This window comes from Ipomoea nil, unplaced genomic scaffold (genome assembly GCF_001879475.1).
Source record: "Ipomoea nil cultivar Tokyo-kokei standard unplaced genomic scaffold, Asagao_1.1 scaffold2826, whole genome shotgun sequence".
Taxonomy (NCBI): domain Eukaryota; kingdom Viridiplantae; phylum Streptophyta; class Magnoliopsida; order Solanales; family Convolvulaceae; genus Ipomoea; species Ipomoea nil.
In genome coordinates, this window is record NW_017619254.1 from 3,709,990 (window position 1) to 3,726,335 (window position 16,346).

The 16,346-nt window shown below is 35.9% G+C and overlaps 2 protein-coding genes across 4 annotated transcripts; both read left to right on the forward strand.

The window, feature by feature from the left end:
- Positions 1-1,449: 1,449 nt before the first annotated feature.
- Positions 1,450-11,633, forward strand: LOC109158925 (general negative regulator of transcription subunit 3-like). 3 transcript variants are annotated; one of them, XM_019306842.1, is made up of 17 exons: positions 1,450-1,788; positions 1,887-2,018; positions 2,269-2,406; positions 2,873-2,923; positions 3,270-3,359; positions 3,442-3,588; positions 3,865-3,975; positions 4,624-4,686; positions 6,050-6,218; positions 6,304-6,764; positions 7,429-7,596; positions 8,094-8,262; positions 9,523-9,653; positions 10,365-10,643; positions 10,731-10,865; positions 10,952-11,133; positions 11,304-11,633. In XM_019306842.1, exons 1-17 carry the CDS (start codon positions 1,696-1,698, stop codon positions 11,368-11,370), a joined length of 2,586 nt encoding a protein of 861 aa, XP_019162387.1. In that variant the 5' UTR covers positions 1,450-1,695; the 3' UTR covers positions 11,371-11,633. The 3 variants fall into 3 exon arrangements, with proteins under 3 accessions (XP_019162387.1, XP_019162388.1, XP_019162390.1); XM_019306843.1 differs by having other exon boundaries at positions 6,050-6,200; XM_019306845.1 differs by lacking the exon at positions 4,624-4,686.
- Positions 11,634-13,540: 1,907 nt separating this feature from the next.
- LOC109158927 (glucan endo-1,3-beta-glucosidase 8-like) lies at positions 13,541-15,910 on the forward strand. Its single transcript, XM_019306847.1, has 2 exons — positions 13,541-14,007; positions 14,545-15,910. Exons 1-2 carry the CDS (start codon positions 13,643-13,645, stop codon positions 15,752-15,754), a joined length of 1,575 nt encoding a protein of 524 aa, XP_019162392.1. The 5' UTR covers positions 13,541-13,642; the 3' UTR covers positions 15,755-15,910.
- The last annotated feature ends 436 nt before the right edge of the window (positions 15,911-16,346 follow it).

Sequence of the window (16,346 nt, forward strand, 5' to 3'; positions counted from 1 at the left end):
TCTTAGGATAAAAATAAGTATAACATTTGAATATATATATATATATATATATATATATATATATATATATATATATATATATATATATATATATAGAGTCGCACTCAGGTGCGAATGAAAAGCCCAGATGCGAAATAGGAATGGATTCTGTCCGTCCACGTGTCCAGATCTAATGGATGAGAAACACTGATTTTTTTAAAAAACGCGATTGCATTTTCGTAAATAATTGAACATCGAAGTGCAAGTAAAATGTATTACAAGTGCATGTAAAATGTATTATCGGTGCAAGTAAAAATTTACACTGAACATCAATACTTAGTTGCACCTATAGTTCTAAGTAGTTGCACCTGTAGTTCTAAGTAGTTGCACACATAGTTATAAGTAGTTGCACATAGGTGTATGAATGTTTGCGAGTGGTTTTCAGGGGTATTACTACCCGCTGAACTCAGATCAATGAATGTTAACAAGACAAAATTACATGCACTTATAGGTGAAAGTAGGTGCACCTATAGTTATAAGTAGTTGCACCTATAGTTATAAATAGTTGCACATATAGTTATAAGCACACCCAGGTGCATGAATGTTTGCGGAAAGTGAATGCTAACAAGGCAAAATTACATGCACTTATAGGTGAAAGTAGATGCACTTGTAAGTGATTTTACTTGCACTTCGATGTTCAATTATTTACGAAAATGCCACCGCATTTTTTTTTAAGTTATTAGATCTGGACACGTGTCGCGCGCTGATTCGTTCTCATTTCCCTCCTGAGCACTTATTCGCACCTGAGTACATCCCTATATATATATATATATATATATATATATATATATATATATATATATATATATATATATATATATAGTGCTAAAAATAAATATAATTTAATTTTTTTTTAATTACAAAGGAAGGGAGACACCGACATATATACAATATTCGCCTAAGACTCGAACACTAGACCTCCCACATAAGGGAGAAAATTGAATACCAGTGGACCAAAGGGAAAATCAGATATCAATGGATCACAAGCCACTTGATAAAATATATTTAAATTTGTGTATATATTTATGTATATCTAATTAAAACGCAATTACTTTTTTTTGAGAACCCCAGTGTAGGATCAAATGAGAAGTATCAAATTCGAACCCTAGTGTAGAATCTACTACATTCTAATAGGCTTAATAGTTCAAAAATCAAACAAAACAATTTTAATTTTAATGCCACATAATAATTATTATCTTTCCTAAGTATTAGATATATCAGTATACTAGTATTTTTTATGCGTGATGCGCAAAAACGGACATAAATGAAGGGTATAACCTTCTTCTACACTTATTATGTTTTTATTTTAGATTAGATTTAGATATTTTGACTTTTTTATTTTTTATTTTTGGAAGAAAACAGCACAAAATATATTACGGAGTACTTCCTAATACATTCGCATTTCGCACAATAGAATTACTACTTTACTAGTATTGGATTAACTGGTACATTCTGACGGCGAGACTACTGCGCAGTGACGAGAGCAGGAACTCTGCAATTCTGCAAAACCGTTACCAGAGAGACAGTCGATCGCGGAATTTCTAAAGAGAGCAAAATCCTAAAACCCTAAAAGGTGTTGGGAAGGAGTGTGTTGAATGATCGCTATCGTTTTCAATTTTGATAAGTAGCTGAAGGCTGTTAACTTGATCGTCTTCAATGGGAGCTAGTCGAAAGCTTCAGGGCGAGATCGACCGGGTGTTGAAGAAGGTTCAAGAGGGCGTCGACGTCTTCGATAGCATTTGGAACAAGGTCAAGCATCTATTGTTTGATTTATGAAAAGCGAATTTTGCATTTTTTGTTGTTCATTTTATTGATGAATTTTCTGTTTCTTCAAATGGAATGTTAAGGTTTACGACACTGATAATGCGAACCAGAAGGAAAAGTTTGAAGCAGATTTGAAGAAGGAAATAAAGAAGCTCCAGAGGTATAGAGACCAAATTAAGACATGGATTCAGTCCAGTGAAATCAAGGATAAGAAGGTAGCATCTGCTGCCATTTGCGTCACTTTACATCAATGTTTTCAGCTTTTACTTTAAGTGGCGGCTTGTTCATGTTTTCATATATTTCACATACATGACAACTTCATTTGTTAGTTTTTATATAAACTCTCAGTGATTTTCTAATTACTTGATATTTTATTGAATATGTTGCTGTTATTGCTTTAATATGCATGTATGGAGTATAATGCAGGTCTTGACTATGAATTTTCTTTGGTGTTGTTGGACATAGGTCAGTGCCTCTTACGAGCAGGCTCTGATGGATGCTCGCAAGGTCATTGAGCGTGAAATGGAACGATTTAAAATATGTGAGAAAGAAACAAAGACCAAAGCATTTTCAAAAGAAGGTTTGGGCCAACAACCAAAGACGGTATTAAAGATTATTATTCTAAACTCCCTGTAAAATGAATTACTTGAATTTCTCTAATCTGAGTGCTGGAATTACTCAATTGAAGAAGTTTTTATGTTGGATGATGCCTTTATATTTTTTAATAGAGTTCATTTAGGTTGAAGATTTTTTTGTGGGAAAGGAAAGAGAAGGAAAGTTGACTTGCAATTGTTTGCCATTTCTTTCATTTTACTTTCTTTGCTGAACTAGCAATGCACTAGGCTTCAATTTCAAATGTCCCAGTCTGAATTTTGATTCTGTGCTTTTATCTGTTGACGATTATCTGAGTTTTGGATTTTAGTGTTTTACCTTTTAATAGTTGGATTTTAAAAATCTGAACCTTTCTAGCTATTGGACTATAGTAACCTGAATATCAAGTTGACTCTGTTACAATGTAGTATCTGTGAATATCAAGTTCTTATTTCATCCTATATTCTGTTTCTATCAGGATCCGAAGGAAAAGGCTAAATCAGAGACAAGAGATTGGTTGAATAATGTGGTATGGACCTGATTATCTGCCTCTTGCTATTTATAGTTAATTTACTTGATTTACACTGTATAATTGAGACATAACCATGTTCATTGAGGGTTTTAATGCTTTTGGGTGGGTTTCAAATAATTTTTCAGTCCAGCCATAGTAAATGTAATATGAATTGTTACATTGGTATTGTTTTTGGGCTTTCAGCTCCTAATTCCCCAATTTTGACTGAACCTGCCATTTTTCCTCTATATTTTTAAATATATTTTCATTTCATTGATGTTCCCTCTTCTTCATTGTTTTGTCCAAAAACTAATCGAGTAATCGAGTAATTTTATAAAGATTCTTGTGCTTTTCACATGTCTAGGTTGGGGAGCTGGAAAATCAAATTGATAGTTTTGAGGCTGAACTGGAGGGATTGACTGTTAAGAAAGGGAAAACAAGGCCCCCGAGATTGGTAAAGAAAGGGAAACATCTAGCATTCATGAAATTTTGTGTTGTAGCCTTCTTTTTGTTGATGAGAGATCTGCGTTTTACAGACACATTTGGAAACATCCATTGTTCGGCACAAGGCCCATATCATGAAACTAGAGCTGATCTTGAGGTTACTTGATAATGATGAGTTGAGCACAGACGAAGTCAATGATGTTAAAGATTTCCTGGATGATTATGTGGAACGCAATCAGGTTTGCTTTGGCCAATCAAGCTTCCTCTATGTGTGTGTGTTTAATCTCTTGTTACTCAAAGACCACAAATACTACTCTATAAATACTGCGTATTCTGAAAATTATCACAAAATTCAATATAAATGTTTTGTTGACTTTACATATTTTTTTTCTTTATTTTTTATTACTTGTGCACAAATGCACTTATTACATCTGTGCTATTTTGGTTGAGATATTTCGTGGCATATGTATGACAAGATTTATTTTATTTCATTCATATTCTGCTTCTGGTTTTAGGAGGACTTTGATGAATTTGCTGATGTTGATGAGTTTTATAGCTCCCTACCTTTAGATAAGGTGGAGTCTCTTGAAGATCTAGTCTCCATCGCTCCCCCTGGGCTTGTTAAGGTAATGTATTTCTCTGTAAATCTGTTTTGCTATTTTTTTTTTTCGTCTGGTAAGCTTTTCTTCTTTGTTCTCTCCTTTGAATAAATATTCTGTTCTCTCCTGTTCTTAATTGTGACACACCAATTTATTGAACATATGAAGCAAATGCATAGAGTTGGCAGGAGTTTAACAGGTCTCTGTTGCTTTTCTGAATGATTTCTAGGGTTCTTGTATATCCCTAGCTATTACTTATTTATTACCTCTCCAGAATGTTCAATCACAATCAGTCATTCAGTTCAAATGCCTCTTCATTTACATCTCCACTGCCACTCTTAAACCACCATCCATTCTCAACCATTGAACCTTTGAATACTGCATCATGAAGCTCTGTTCTTATAGTTTCCCTGATGCTTTCATATCTTTTAGTTGTTGGATCCATATATTTTGTGAAAATGTTTCCTCTTCAGTGGTTTATTACCATAAGTGCTTATTATTGTATTCTGACGAGGACTTACATGGGGTGGGGGGGAGAGGGGGACCTTCCTTTTTTTTTTTTTTCCTAAGAGTTTTTTTTATTATTTGCTTTTAGTCATCAAGGACATCTACTCAGTCCATTCCTAGGACAAATATCATTGTATAAGTTTCCTTAATTTTTCCTTTGTCTGGCAGGGTGTTAGTGCTGCAGCAGTAAGCTTAAAAACTTCTATAGCCACATCACCTGTTCAAGTATCGGTATGCTTCTAGTCTTTCTCATTATTAGAAAGTTTTGAATGGCATAGACAATCCATCTTTTTCGCATTCCTTGTCCTTTCTAGATTTTGTTCCCTTTTGTTTTTTTTTGTTTTTTTTTTTTTCCCCTCTGGGATAGGTATTGGGTTGCTCTTTCTGGAGCTCTGCAGAATGATCCTAGTTAAAAACTTGAAAGGGGAACTTAAATATTATTACGTGACTTCTTTTTATTTCTTCTTCTTCTTCTTATTATTATTATTATTATTATTATTGTTATTATCAATATGCTGCAGCCTGCAGTTATCTGCATATGCAATGGGCATTTTAACCTATGTAGAAGTAGTGGTTACAAGTCATACAAAGTGAAGTATCAACTTTTTGCATTTTGAACATATGGATTATGTGAATTCTAACTGGATAGAGATTTCTATTCGTTTGTCATCTGTTTGTGGATCTTTCATATTTGCTGCTTAATTTAATTTACCCCCTGGTTATTCCGCTGGCTTGTAACAGGTTTTCTTGATTCAGGTGGGTTTTACGTCTTTTACTTCTTTCTCAGAATGTACTTTAATATATTTACAAACTCATTTTTGTATTTTAATTAAGGTTTCACAGAACAAGAAGATTAAGACATTAACTTTAGCTAGCATGTGATTGTTGTTTGGTTTCTTCAATATCTGCTTCGACTTTCGATTATGACCTGTTCACTTCGTGTCAAAGATTGGGGAAAAGGAAAATGTTTTATAGGGAAAAGTTTGTAAAAGCTTTTTAGTTTATATTGTGGGAAAACATTTTACACTTGTTTAGTTAGGGATATTTTAGGATAAATTTTTTTTTTTTTTAATTTTTAAAAGAAGCATAAAAATCCACATCTTGATCTGTCACTAAAAGTTTATCTACAGGCATAAAAAGTGAGGTTTCCAGGATAACTATTTTAGTCAAATGAACAATGTAAGATAGTAGTTCTAAAATGTTTTATGTGAAAAAAATTTTGTGCCTGTTTTATGCAAAGTGAATGGGGGCATAAATAAATGGGACACAATTATGGTTCATATTGCATTAAATACTTCCACATTTCACTATGTGCAATGTGCCATTTAAAAAAAAATTTACTGTCAATAAGTGTCTCTGAACTACTTTTCTTAGTTATACTAGGTGGGAAGAAAAAAGTCAGTAATTAATGAAAAACATTGAGCTGGAGAAAGATGTATTAACTTTATTGTGGGTGACACACTGCTAGTGCTAATTTTTGCTTTTATCATTTTTTACATGAATCAAATGATGTTATAACTATTGCTTATCCTTAAATTAAATGGCTTGCTTTGCGTGATGCTGCTGGTATAACATCATTGATTGCCTCTTGCAGGCAACAATAACATCTTCTGTAGAACAAGGTGGTTCTGCTCAGGAGCAAGTAGAGGAAACTGCTTCCCGGGAGACTGCCTCTGACACAGTTGCAAGGACCCCACCTCCTAAAGCTACTGTGGCTAGTTCTTCTGTTCCAACAACACCTTCAAGTAGCCACATGACTTCCAGTACTAGTCATCTCAAAACTTATGAGTATCAACTGCCAACTGCTTCATCCTCTCTTATGTTCTTGTGTTCTGTTGGATCATGCAGGTGCTGCCATTGCTCTGTCTCCTAAAAACGTGTCTAATGCCACAAAAGATGAGGAGATTATGGGCTTCCCAGATCGGAAATCTTCCCCAGCACTTTCTGAAAGTGGATTAAGAGGTGTTGGTAGAGGTGGCCTTCCTAGTCAGCCTGCAGTTAGTATTTTGCTTGGTTCCAGTACCAATGGTGCTATGGATGTTATTCCGTCATCTACTGAAGTAGCAAAGAACAATATTTTAGGATCAGATGAAAGACTTGGGAGTGTTGGGATGGGGCAGCCTCTAGTTTCCCCCCTGGCTAACAGAAACATCTTGACACAAGCTACTAAGTCTAGTGATGGAATGGGCTCTACTGATAGTGGTAATGTTGGTGAGTCTAATGTTATGGCTGGCAGGGTTTTCTCTCCTTCAGTTGTGCCTGGCATGCAATGGAGGGCTGGAAGTTCCTTTCAGAATCAAAATGAACTGGTGTGTAACTGACTTCATTTTTGGTCAATTATCTTTCACTTTCATGATTGCCTATTATGCATTGTATCTCATTATTTTATTTTCTCATGTTAAAGAGGTGCATTTTAAATTCTGCGACCTTTGTAGGATCCTTCCACTAATTTATACTGCTGATCGACTGAATGTAAAGTCTATTCAAATCTAGTTGTTGTTGGCTGAAAATTCTATTTCTTCATTTTGTTTATTATGCTCTAAATATATCTTTGGGCTAATTAGTCCTTAATAATTCTCATCTGTATAGATTTTAATCTACCTCTTGGCTCTTGCCCTACTATCTTCTATTATTTACCAGTTCTTGACAGAAGTATTGGCCTATACTGAACATATTCAAACCAATTTTATTTCAATTTATCCTCAGTAGGTGCCTAAAAGTCATTTGTAAAGTATCTTTTCTTGTACTGTCACACATCCATCCACAGGTTTATGAGATATCAGTACCATTGCTAGGTTAAATTATCCAGCTGTATCTTTTACCAGTCGCTGTGATTAACCGGTGACATTTTCTGTGAATCTCTTGGCTATTATTTGATTCTATAACCTATTTGGTCAACTATGTTCAGTTCACTTCTCAAGTTTAATTTAGATAGTATTATAGTTTAACATTATTACCTACCTGCTTTGTCAGGGGCAGTTCCGTGGAAGAACTGAAATTGCTCCTGATCAGAGGGAGAAATTTTTGCAGAGATATCAGCAAGTACAACAAGGAGGTCAGATTAACATTCTTAGTATGCCCATGCTTAGTAGTGGAAATCAAAAGCAATTTTCTGCACAACAGAATCCACTATTAACACAGGTATTGTATTTTGATCATGGCAATTTGCTTCTCTTTTGCTCAGATGTGCTCATATCTGTGTAGGATAGTTGACAGTTGAAGTCACACGTGGAATTGTGTGAGACCTATGTTGCCAGAAAGAATGCCATTGAATCTACAGGGCTTGTATTACAGTTTATTGTGGACAAATTTGGTTATTAATTAATTGCTTGTGACTTTGGACTGCACATATGTTCACCTGGAATTTTTTGTCTCCATAAGTTATTTTGATAATAATATGATTTTTCCTCCAAGGCTCTAATGACGAGAAATTGAAAAGACATGAAAAAGAGAATGTGGAAAGTGAATCCATGAGTTAAAACATACCTTTTGTTTTGTGTTTCATGATTTTGCCAGATGCTTTAGTGAGGTGTTTTTTTTGTTTTTGTTTTTGTTTTTGTTTTTTGTTTTGTTTTGTTTTGTTTTTTCTCTTTCTGCATCTCAGTATACCTCCAATTTATTTTCATGATATATTTCAGTTCAATTCTCAAAGCTCCACTGTGTCACCTCAACATGGCTTGGGAGTTGTTGCCCAAGCAGTTGGTGTTAATAGTGTCCCTTCATCTGCATCATTGCAGCAGCATGCTGGTGTGATCCATCAACCATCTAATCAACCAAATTTGACATCTACAGCATCTAGAGATTCTGGTAATGTTTGATAGCATCTTTCTTCATGTCATTTATTTGTCCTGGGAAGATCAATGTGTTCTTTGATCCTGCTCTGGAGATTGGCTAAGTTGATATTTGATAGACACACAAACTTTGTTTACTCTGAGTCTCTGAGGTCTGTGCACTTTCTGTCTCCATACTTGCTTATGGTTTCACTTGTTTTCTTGATTTCTATCCCATTTCTCCATTGTTTAAAACTATTGAAATATAAAACTAGAAACCCTTGCGTAGCCCTTTTTACCTAGTCCATTATGCAGGTCCATTATATTCCCATATAAGCTCGGTATTCCTCTCAGAATGTAAGAAATATATTATTATGAATACAATTAATAGTCTTGTTTGCTTTGATTTTCACATATTTTTGCTCCTGCTTAACAGGCGAGCGGTGGGTATTTGCCACCTTCTAGGCCTTCAATTCATCAATTTCAACAAAAACAAAGCTTAGGGGTTAAAAACCATTAATGCAATGCACCTGTCATAAGAAAAAACACAAATTTCAAGGATGGATTTTACTCCACAAATAAGTTTTAGGAAGAGCAATTTGTGCTTTCAGTTAGTTTTGTACTGCCTCCATCACTTTTTTATTGGCCCTTTTGAGGCTTTGACCAGGCAGGCCGGCACTAGTTGAAGGAAATGTCATTCAGTACATTTACAGCTCCAATCTTGTTTAATGTTAAAGGACATCTTGGAAAACCTGGAAATGAATGTGGCTAATAAAAGATGGATTAAAGGATTAACAAAAATTCAAAAAGACAATGGCACTTCTTGGAAGATTCATCATACATTAAAGCATAAATGCATTACTTTTTGATCTTACAATCTTACAATGTGGTTTAATATTTCTTTCTTGAAACTGAATACATGTTTTATGATTGTTAGTGTTACCTTAAATGTTTGCCCCAGCAAGTAATTATTTTTGAGCTGCACAATTGCCTTTGTTGGTAATTTAAAGATACAAGGTGTGTTATATGGTACTCCATAAAACGGATTAGTAATTTGCTTTGAGTTTTCACGGTGTAATTATTGTGGGACATGCCAAGGGGAGATGAGTAATTAAAAATGGGATGTAAATATTCAAGGATTTGATTTCCATACCTTGAGAACTAGTTTCTTGATATTAAATTCATGGTAGTACTATATGCTATGACATTTGAAAGCTATGATAATTGTAGTAAGCCTACCTCAACATTTCCCTTACATGGTTTGTAGTGAGCTAAGGTTGTTTGTACATCAATGCAGACATGAGCCACTCAAAAGTGGAAGAATTGCAGCAACAGCAAGCCCTTCCTGAAGATTTGGTGGCTTCTGCTCCATCACCTGGTCCTGGAAAGAATGAGGATGATTTGAAGGCTAATGCATTAGAAACACCTGTAAGCTTAGTGTCTATATGTTTTATACGCTGTATTTACCAAGTGAGAACTACTAGTGTGCTAGATTATTTTTCTTTTTTTCTTCTTGTTTAATTGATTTTCTTTGCTTCTGGATAAGTTGCTAATCTATTATTTAGTGGTTCTTCTGTTTTATTATACCTTTGATCAGTAAGCTATGTGGGGGAATTTTCTCTGGGCTTGTATCATTTCAAGAAAAGTAAATTTTTGCAAGCTAATCCATTGGTACTAGCAGGAGATGACTTTAAGGACCATATGGTGGACTGTGAAATGAGAGCCGAACTCCCTTGTTGTCATTTAACTAATAAATGGTCTTTGATCCTCCATCCCTAACCCCCCAAACAAAACAGAAAGAGAGGCTTCTCATATATCCTTGTATTGAATTTATGAAGTGCATGAACATCAGTTTAGTTGAGAAGGCATGTTTTAACAATTTGAAGAATTAATCCATCAGTTTGACCTCAATGGTAACCCCTGAAACCCAAAGTTTGATATTTGGTTGCTTTGATGTCAAGTGGTAAGACATTTTGTAATATAAACCAGAGGTCAAACTGGAAAGCTTAAAATTTGGCTTTTAAGAACTTTGCATGCCAAGAGTTGTCTGATAACATAAAAGTAGGTAATGTAAATTTGCGTTTATCTTTTAAAAGAATACATCTTCTCTTTAACTTGTTCAAAAAAATTCTGTTGCAGGGTGGAGTGGCCAGCCCTCTTGCAGAGCAACCCCAACTGCCGAGGGATACAGATCTCTCTCCTGGTCAACCGTTACAATTGAATCAACCATCAGGAAGCCTTGGAGTCATTGGTCGAAGAAGTGTTGCAGATCTTGGAGCAATTGGTGATAACTTAAGTTCATCACCTTCCAATTCTGGAGGAATGTATGACCAGTTGTACAGCTTGCAAATGCTTGAGGCTGCTTTTCACAAACTTCCTCAACCGAAGGATTCTGAGCGTGCTAAGAGCTATACACCGGTATGTTCATGATCATCATCCTGTATCTGCTACAGAACTAACAAATGCATGTCATTGAAGTGTTATGTTTCCTCTGACTCCTGACAGAAACATCCAGTGGTGTGCCCTCCAAGCTATCCCCAAGTTCAGGCGCCCATTCTTAACAATCCCGCCTTTTGGGAACGACTTGGAGCCGATGGCTATGGCACTGACACCTTATTCTATTCATTTTACTATCAACAGGTGCTTTTGGAATTTGATGTTAGTTCCTATGCATGCTATGTTTTAGTGGTCAGGTTGTGTGATACTGTTCTATTTTAATGCTGCAGAATACTTATCAACAATACCTTGCTGCTAAGGAGCTGAAGAAACAAGCTTGGAGATATCACAGAATGTACAACACTTGGTTTCAGCGGCATGAGGAGCCAAAATTAACTACCGATGATTATGAGCAGGGGACATATGTTTACTTTGATTTCCATATGTCCAACGATGAACATGTTGGGGGATGGTATAGTTTCTCTTACTTGTGCTTGTGCTAATGTCTTGATGAATTTGATTCAAGTTAAAACACTCACCTTCCCCCCTCTTATATGGCACAGTATTTAGCCTTGCCCGATTTTATATCTATCATCAAGTCATTAAAATGTTATAACATTTTGCTTCCTTGCTGCCGAGCAGGTGCCAGCGGATAAAGACGGACTTCAAATTCGAGTACAATTACCTTGAAGATGAACTCAGGACTTAGAATATTTGTAAACATATTATGGTGAATTCCTTGTGCCATCAAAAGTATGTACCTTTGAAACGTTTAAGTTTCGGTAGTGAAAGAGAAACTTCTTATCGTGTTTGGGGTTTTCATGTTTTGTCGAAACTCGAATACATGCTTATTTCAACCCATATTCTGTTTGGGTGGTTACTGGTTACATTTCATATTTTTCACGGGTCCAAATATTTGCCACCACGTTTGTGGGGGGATGATGAGGCAATTAGTCAGTGCCAAATTATACCGTGCATCGTGTGTTGATATTGTAAAGTGAATTACTAATACAAAGTTTATTTTTGAATACTCCGTAGTACATTAAAATAAACTTGCATTATATTAAAATTAACATGTATCAAAATACAATTGAACTTTATCATCATATTATAATAGATACTAGTATTTGTCCCGTGCGATGCACGGAAAATATGTTATAAAAATATACCTTATATGAGGTTTATTCATATATAAAATTTTTGTTATTTAATAATTATTATGTGCGAATTCCTATGATAGAATTATGAATATAAATATATTTACAATTAAAATAATATTTAAGGTGAGTGATTACTATAAATTTTAAACTATATTAAAAATTTAGTACATAGTATTTAATATTACAAATTTTTAAGAACTTAGTAAACTACAATAGTAATTGAATTACAATTTTAGAGTCACCACGGATCAAAATTTTTAGACCTTTGAGATTTCTAACTTTAGATGTAGCAACATACAATTGACCTTTAAAGACTAAAATCACAATCTTAGTTCGAACATTGATTTTTTCTTCCAAATACTATCGAATTAAGTGTGTAATCAATAAAGGATGAGAACTAATAATTCGAGAATATAATCTTAATGTTACTAAGCCTACTTCACGTTAATTAAGTTGGAGAGTGTTGTTGGATAGTATCCGATGAATCCACGAATAACGCATCTTTGTCTCCGTAGTCCTCAATATGCACATCAACAATCTTAAATATTAGGCCGCCTAGCTATGCCATATATTAATTTCAAACTTATGAACTTTGGGGTTGCATGCAATAAAAAGTATAATTTAAATATACTAAGGGTACATTATATATGTATGTAAGGTACTTTCAATATAAAAATAATGTATTTTTAATATATTAAAAATGTATTTGATATTCATGATCCATACAATTATGTGGACCATGTTCACACAATAATTTGTCAATAGAAATTGAAATATAAATAAATATAATAATTAATTAAATATATATATATATATATATATATATATATATATATATATATATATATATATATATATATATATTAGAAACTGTCAGTGGAAATTATTATCATTATTATTATTGCAATTATTATTATTATTGTTATTGATATTATAATTAACAATATTATTATGGTCTTGTGAAAATTAAATGTTGATTATCACCATTTAATTTTCACAAGACCATATGGCTTTATTATATATAGGATTGGCACGAACTCTTGATGCCATTCGTGCAAATATTTCATTAACAAACAAACACTCTTATATAATGTCAATTATCAATGTTATTCTTGAATTATTAGTGATGTAGATGTTGCCTCTCAATATTTAGTGGTGGGTTCATTAATAATTAACATATGGAAAATGTTGCATGTACATGTACTCCCACTTAGTACTCTCACACACAAAATTTTGATGTAAACATTTGTATTGGGACTCACATAACAAAAATAACTTATCAGAATTTGTCGGAGTAAAATTTAGAAAATTATAAAATTAAGAAGTACATGTAATAAAATTCTTAACATATTATGGAGTGACATAATTTACAATTTTACCTATTATATACATAATTTGACCACGTACGGATACATTCTCCAGAAAGTGATGGAGAGGACAAATTAAAAATAAGCACAGATCCACGCAATTCTCTTCAGACTGCCATAAACATAGTTCCATTATATATATATAAAATATAATATTAATCATAATTATTAATTCAAGACCACGTACCCATGCCTGCAATAAATAGCTGAGATTGTTTCAAGGATAACCTCACAATGGCAGGTAACTGCTTCAATTGACTAGCTCCAAAACTGAATCCCTACTATCCTGATCCATCTTTCCCTATATAAACTCTCAAGTCAGGACAATCACTCCACAACATCCAATTCAACCTTAAAGAAAAAAAAAAAAGGAAATAAACAACAATACTCATAATAAAATAAAAATATATATACATTTTCTAAAAAAAAAATAAAAATTAGATTGAACGACGTGATGTCGGTGTGTAGTGAGTTGAGTGGCAGATCGGCGCTGCTGATGGTGGCCGCCACTGCATTGGTGTTGATGAACGGAGTAGCGGGGTTGGATGGGCTGGGCGTGAACTGGGGCGACATCTCGTCTCATCCGCTACCGCCGAAATCGGTGGTGAAGATGCTGAAGGCCAACGGGATTAAGAAGGTGAAGCTTTTCAACTCCCCGGAGCATATCCTCAATGCCTTGGCTGGTACCGGCATTGAGGTCATGATCGGCACCCCCAATGCCCTCCTCAAAGAGATGGTTAATTATGATGTAGCAGAGGCTTTTGTCAAAGAAAATGTCACTCGCTACAAACCCACTTCTCCCGATGGCGTTAAAATCACGTATGTATATTATATATATATATATATATATATATATATATATATATATATATATATATATATATATATATATATATATATATATATATATATATACATGTCTAAGTCAGTGTTGCAAAAATCCTGCCTAGGCGCTAGGCACAGCCGGCCGCCTAACCTATCACTATAATTGATGGTCTAAGCTACTGTTGGCTGGCTAGGTGGCTGACTAGCCTACCTAAGTGCCGCTTAAACTTGGTCTAGGCGCTAGGGAGTCCCCGAGTGCCCAACTAGCGGCTAGTGATTTTTTTCAACATATTGCATTGATTCAGTGTTGTAAAAATCTTGCCTAGGCGCTAGACACAGCCGGTGACATAACGTATCACCATAATCAATGATCTAAGCTGTTGGCTGGTTAGGTGGCTAACTAGCTTGCCTAAATGCCGCTTAAACTCGGTCTAGGCACTAGGGCATCCCCGAGTGCTCGACCAGCGCGTAGTGATTTTTTTTCAACATATTGCATTGATTAGTGTGGTTGATGGATGGAGGTGTATGCAGGCTTGTGGGTATAGGGAACGAACCATTTCTCAAGTTCTACAAGAAACTGGGATTATTCGATGTCACGTATCCAGCGCTTGCGAACATGCAGAAGGCACTGAATGAAGCTGGGATTGGTAAAACCACCAAGGCAACCGTACCATTCAACGCCGACGTGTACCTGTCTCCGCCGGATAAACCCGTGCCGTCCGCCGGGATGTTCCGGCCGGACATCCAGAAACAAGTGAAGCAAATCATTAAAGTACTGGACGAGAACGACTCCCCCTTCATGATCAACGTCTACCCTTTCCTCAGCCTTTACTTCGCCAACGGCAGCTTCCCTTTCGACTTCGCCTTCTTCGACGGCGTCGACAAGCCGCTCGACGATAACGGCAAAACCTACACCAACGTCTTCGACGCCAACTACGACACCGCGGTTGCGGCCCTGGCGCGCGAGGGCCACGGCAAGATGACCGTCACGGTGGGGGAGATCGGGTGGCCCACCGACGGAAACGAGTTCGCCAACGCCTCCCTCGCCGCCAAATTCTACGGCGGCTTCATCAAACACTTGGCGTCCAAGAAAGGCACCCCGGCCCGCCCCGGCAGCGCCCTGGAGGTGTACATGTTCGGGCTGTTCGACGAGGATCAGAAGAGCGTTCTTCCCGGCGACTTCGAGCGCCACTGGGGAATTCTCGGCTACGACGGCCAACCCAAATTCAAGCTCGACCTTTCCGGCGGAAAGGGGAAGGCTCTCACCGGCGTGCCGGAGATTGAATACCTTCCTAAGAAATGGTGCACCGTGAAATCCAACGCCAAATTCACCAATATGAAAGCCACCATCTCCTACGCCTGCGACCGCGCCGATTGCACCGCCACAAGTAACGGATCGTCGTGCCACTCCCTCACCGAACCCGAAAAACTTTCCTACTATTTCAACGCCTACTTTCAGACCCATGAACAAGAAGCTGGGAGCTGCGACTTCGGGGGTTTAGGGGAGGTCACCACTACCAACTTGTCTACCTCCACCTGCAACTTCAACATCGGCATTAAAGTGCCGCCGCCGGAAGCGCCGTCACCTGGTTCTCCGGCCGACGGTTCTCCCTCAAAACCCGGTTCTAACTCATCTTCTCGTTCCCTTTCCGGCTCCGGCTTGCTGCTATGTAGGGGAATTTTCTTACTACTCCCATTGTTCTTCTTGATTAGAATTGACTCATTCGATCTTTTGTTCTAATTTTCAAGAGAATAAGCTTCGAGGGCTTATTATGCATTAGAAACACAAGGCTACACTGATCTGAGGACGGTGGAGAAATAAAGCCGGAATTAGGAGAGATATGAATTGTAATTTCACATTTCACCGGAAAAGAATAAAGTGTTGACTTTTGATCGAGAATTGAAAGAGAAGAAGTGAAGAAAAACTAAAATGTCCTTATATTATGAATAAAATAAAATTGCAATTCAATTCTTACTAAATTCCATAGAATTATTTCATGGACTTTAGTAAGGATGGAATTGCAATTCCATTCTACTAAACATTTCATTATATCATTTCAAGAAAACAGATCAAAATTTAATTATATGCACTTATTTGTATGGTACATTCGACCCGTTTAATTTATATTTTTTTTATTTGTCCAGATAAAAAATATTAAATAGTATCTGAGCATTGCTCAGACTAAATGTCTTACATGATATTTTATGTTTGGACTGATATTATGCTATACATTGTAATTAAGCTATTTTTATTCATGTTAAATATATATGTATGAATTAAAACAAATACTTGAAATAACATCGCAATATAGTATAGCTAATAATCTACTACT

Excerpts from the sequence above, each read along its gene's own strand:
- LOC109158925 (XM_019306842.1), top strand. The coding sequence starts at position 1,696 with ATGGGAGCTAGTCGAAAGCTTCAGGGCGAGATCGACCGGGTGTTGAAG. Across the intron at positions 1,789-1,886 it reads TCGATAGCATTTGGAACAAG|GTTTACGACACTGATAATGC; the intron begins GTCAAGCATCTA and ends TGGAATGTTAAG. Across the intron at positions 7,597-8,093 it reads AGAATCCACTATTAACACAG|TTCAATTCTCAAAGCTCCAC; the intron begins GTATTGTATTTT and ends GATATATTTCAG.
- LOC109158927 (XM_019306847.1), top strand. The coding sequence starts at position 13,643 with ATGTCGGTGTGTAGTGAGTTGAGTGGCAGATCGGCGCTGCTGATGGTG. Across the intron at positions 14,008-14,544 it reads CCCGATGGCGTTAAAATCAC|GCTTGTGGGTATAGGGAACG; the intron begins GTATGTATATTA and ends AGGTGTATGCAG.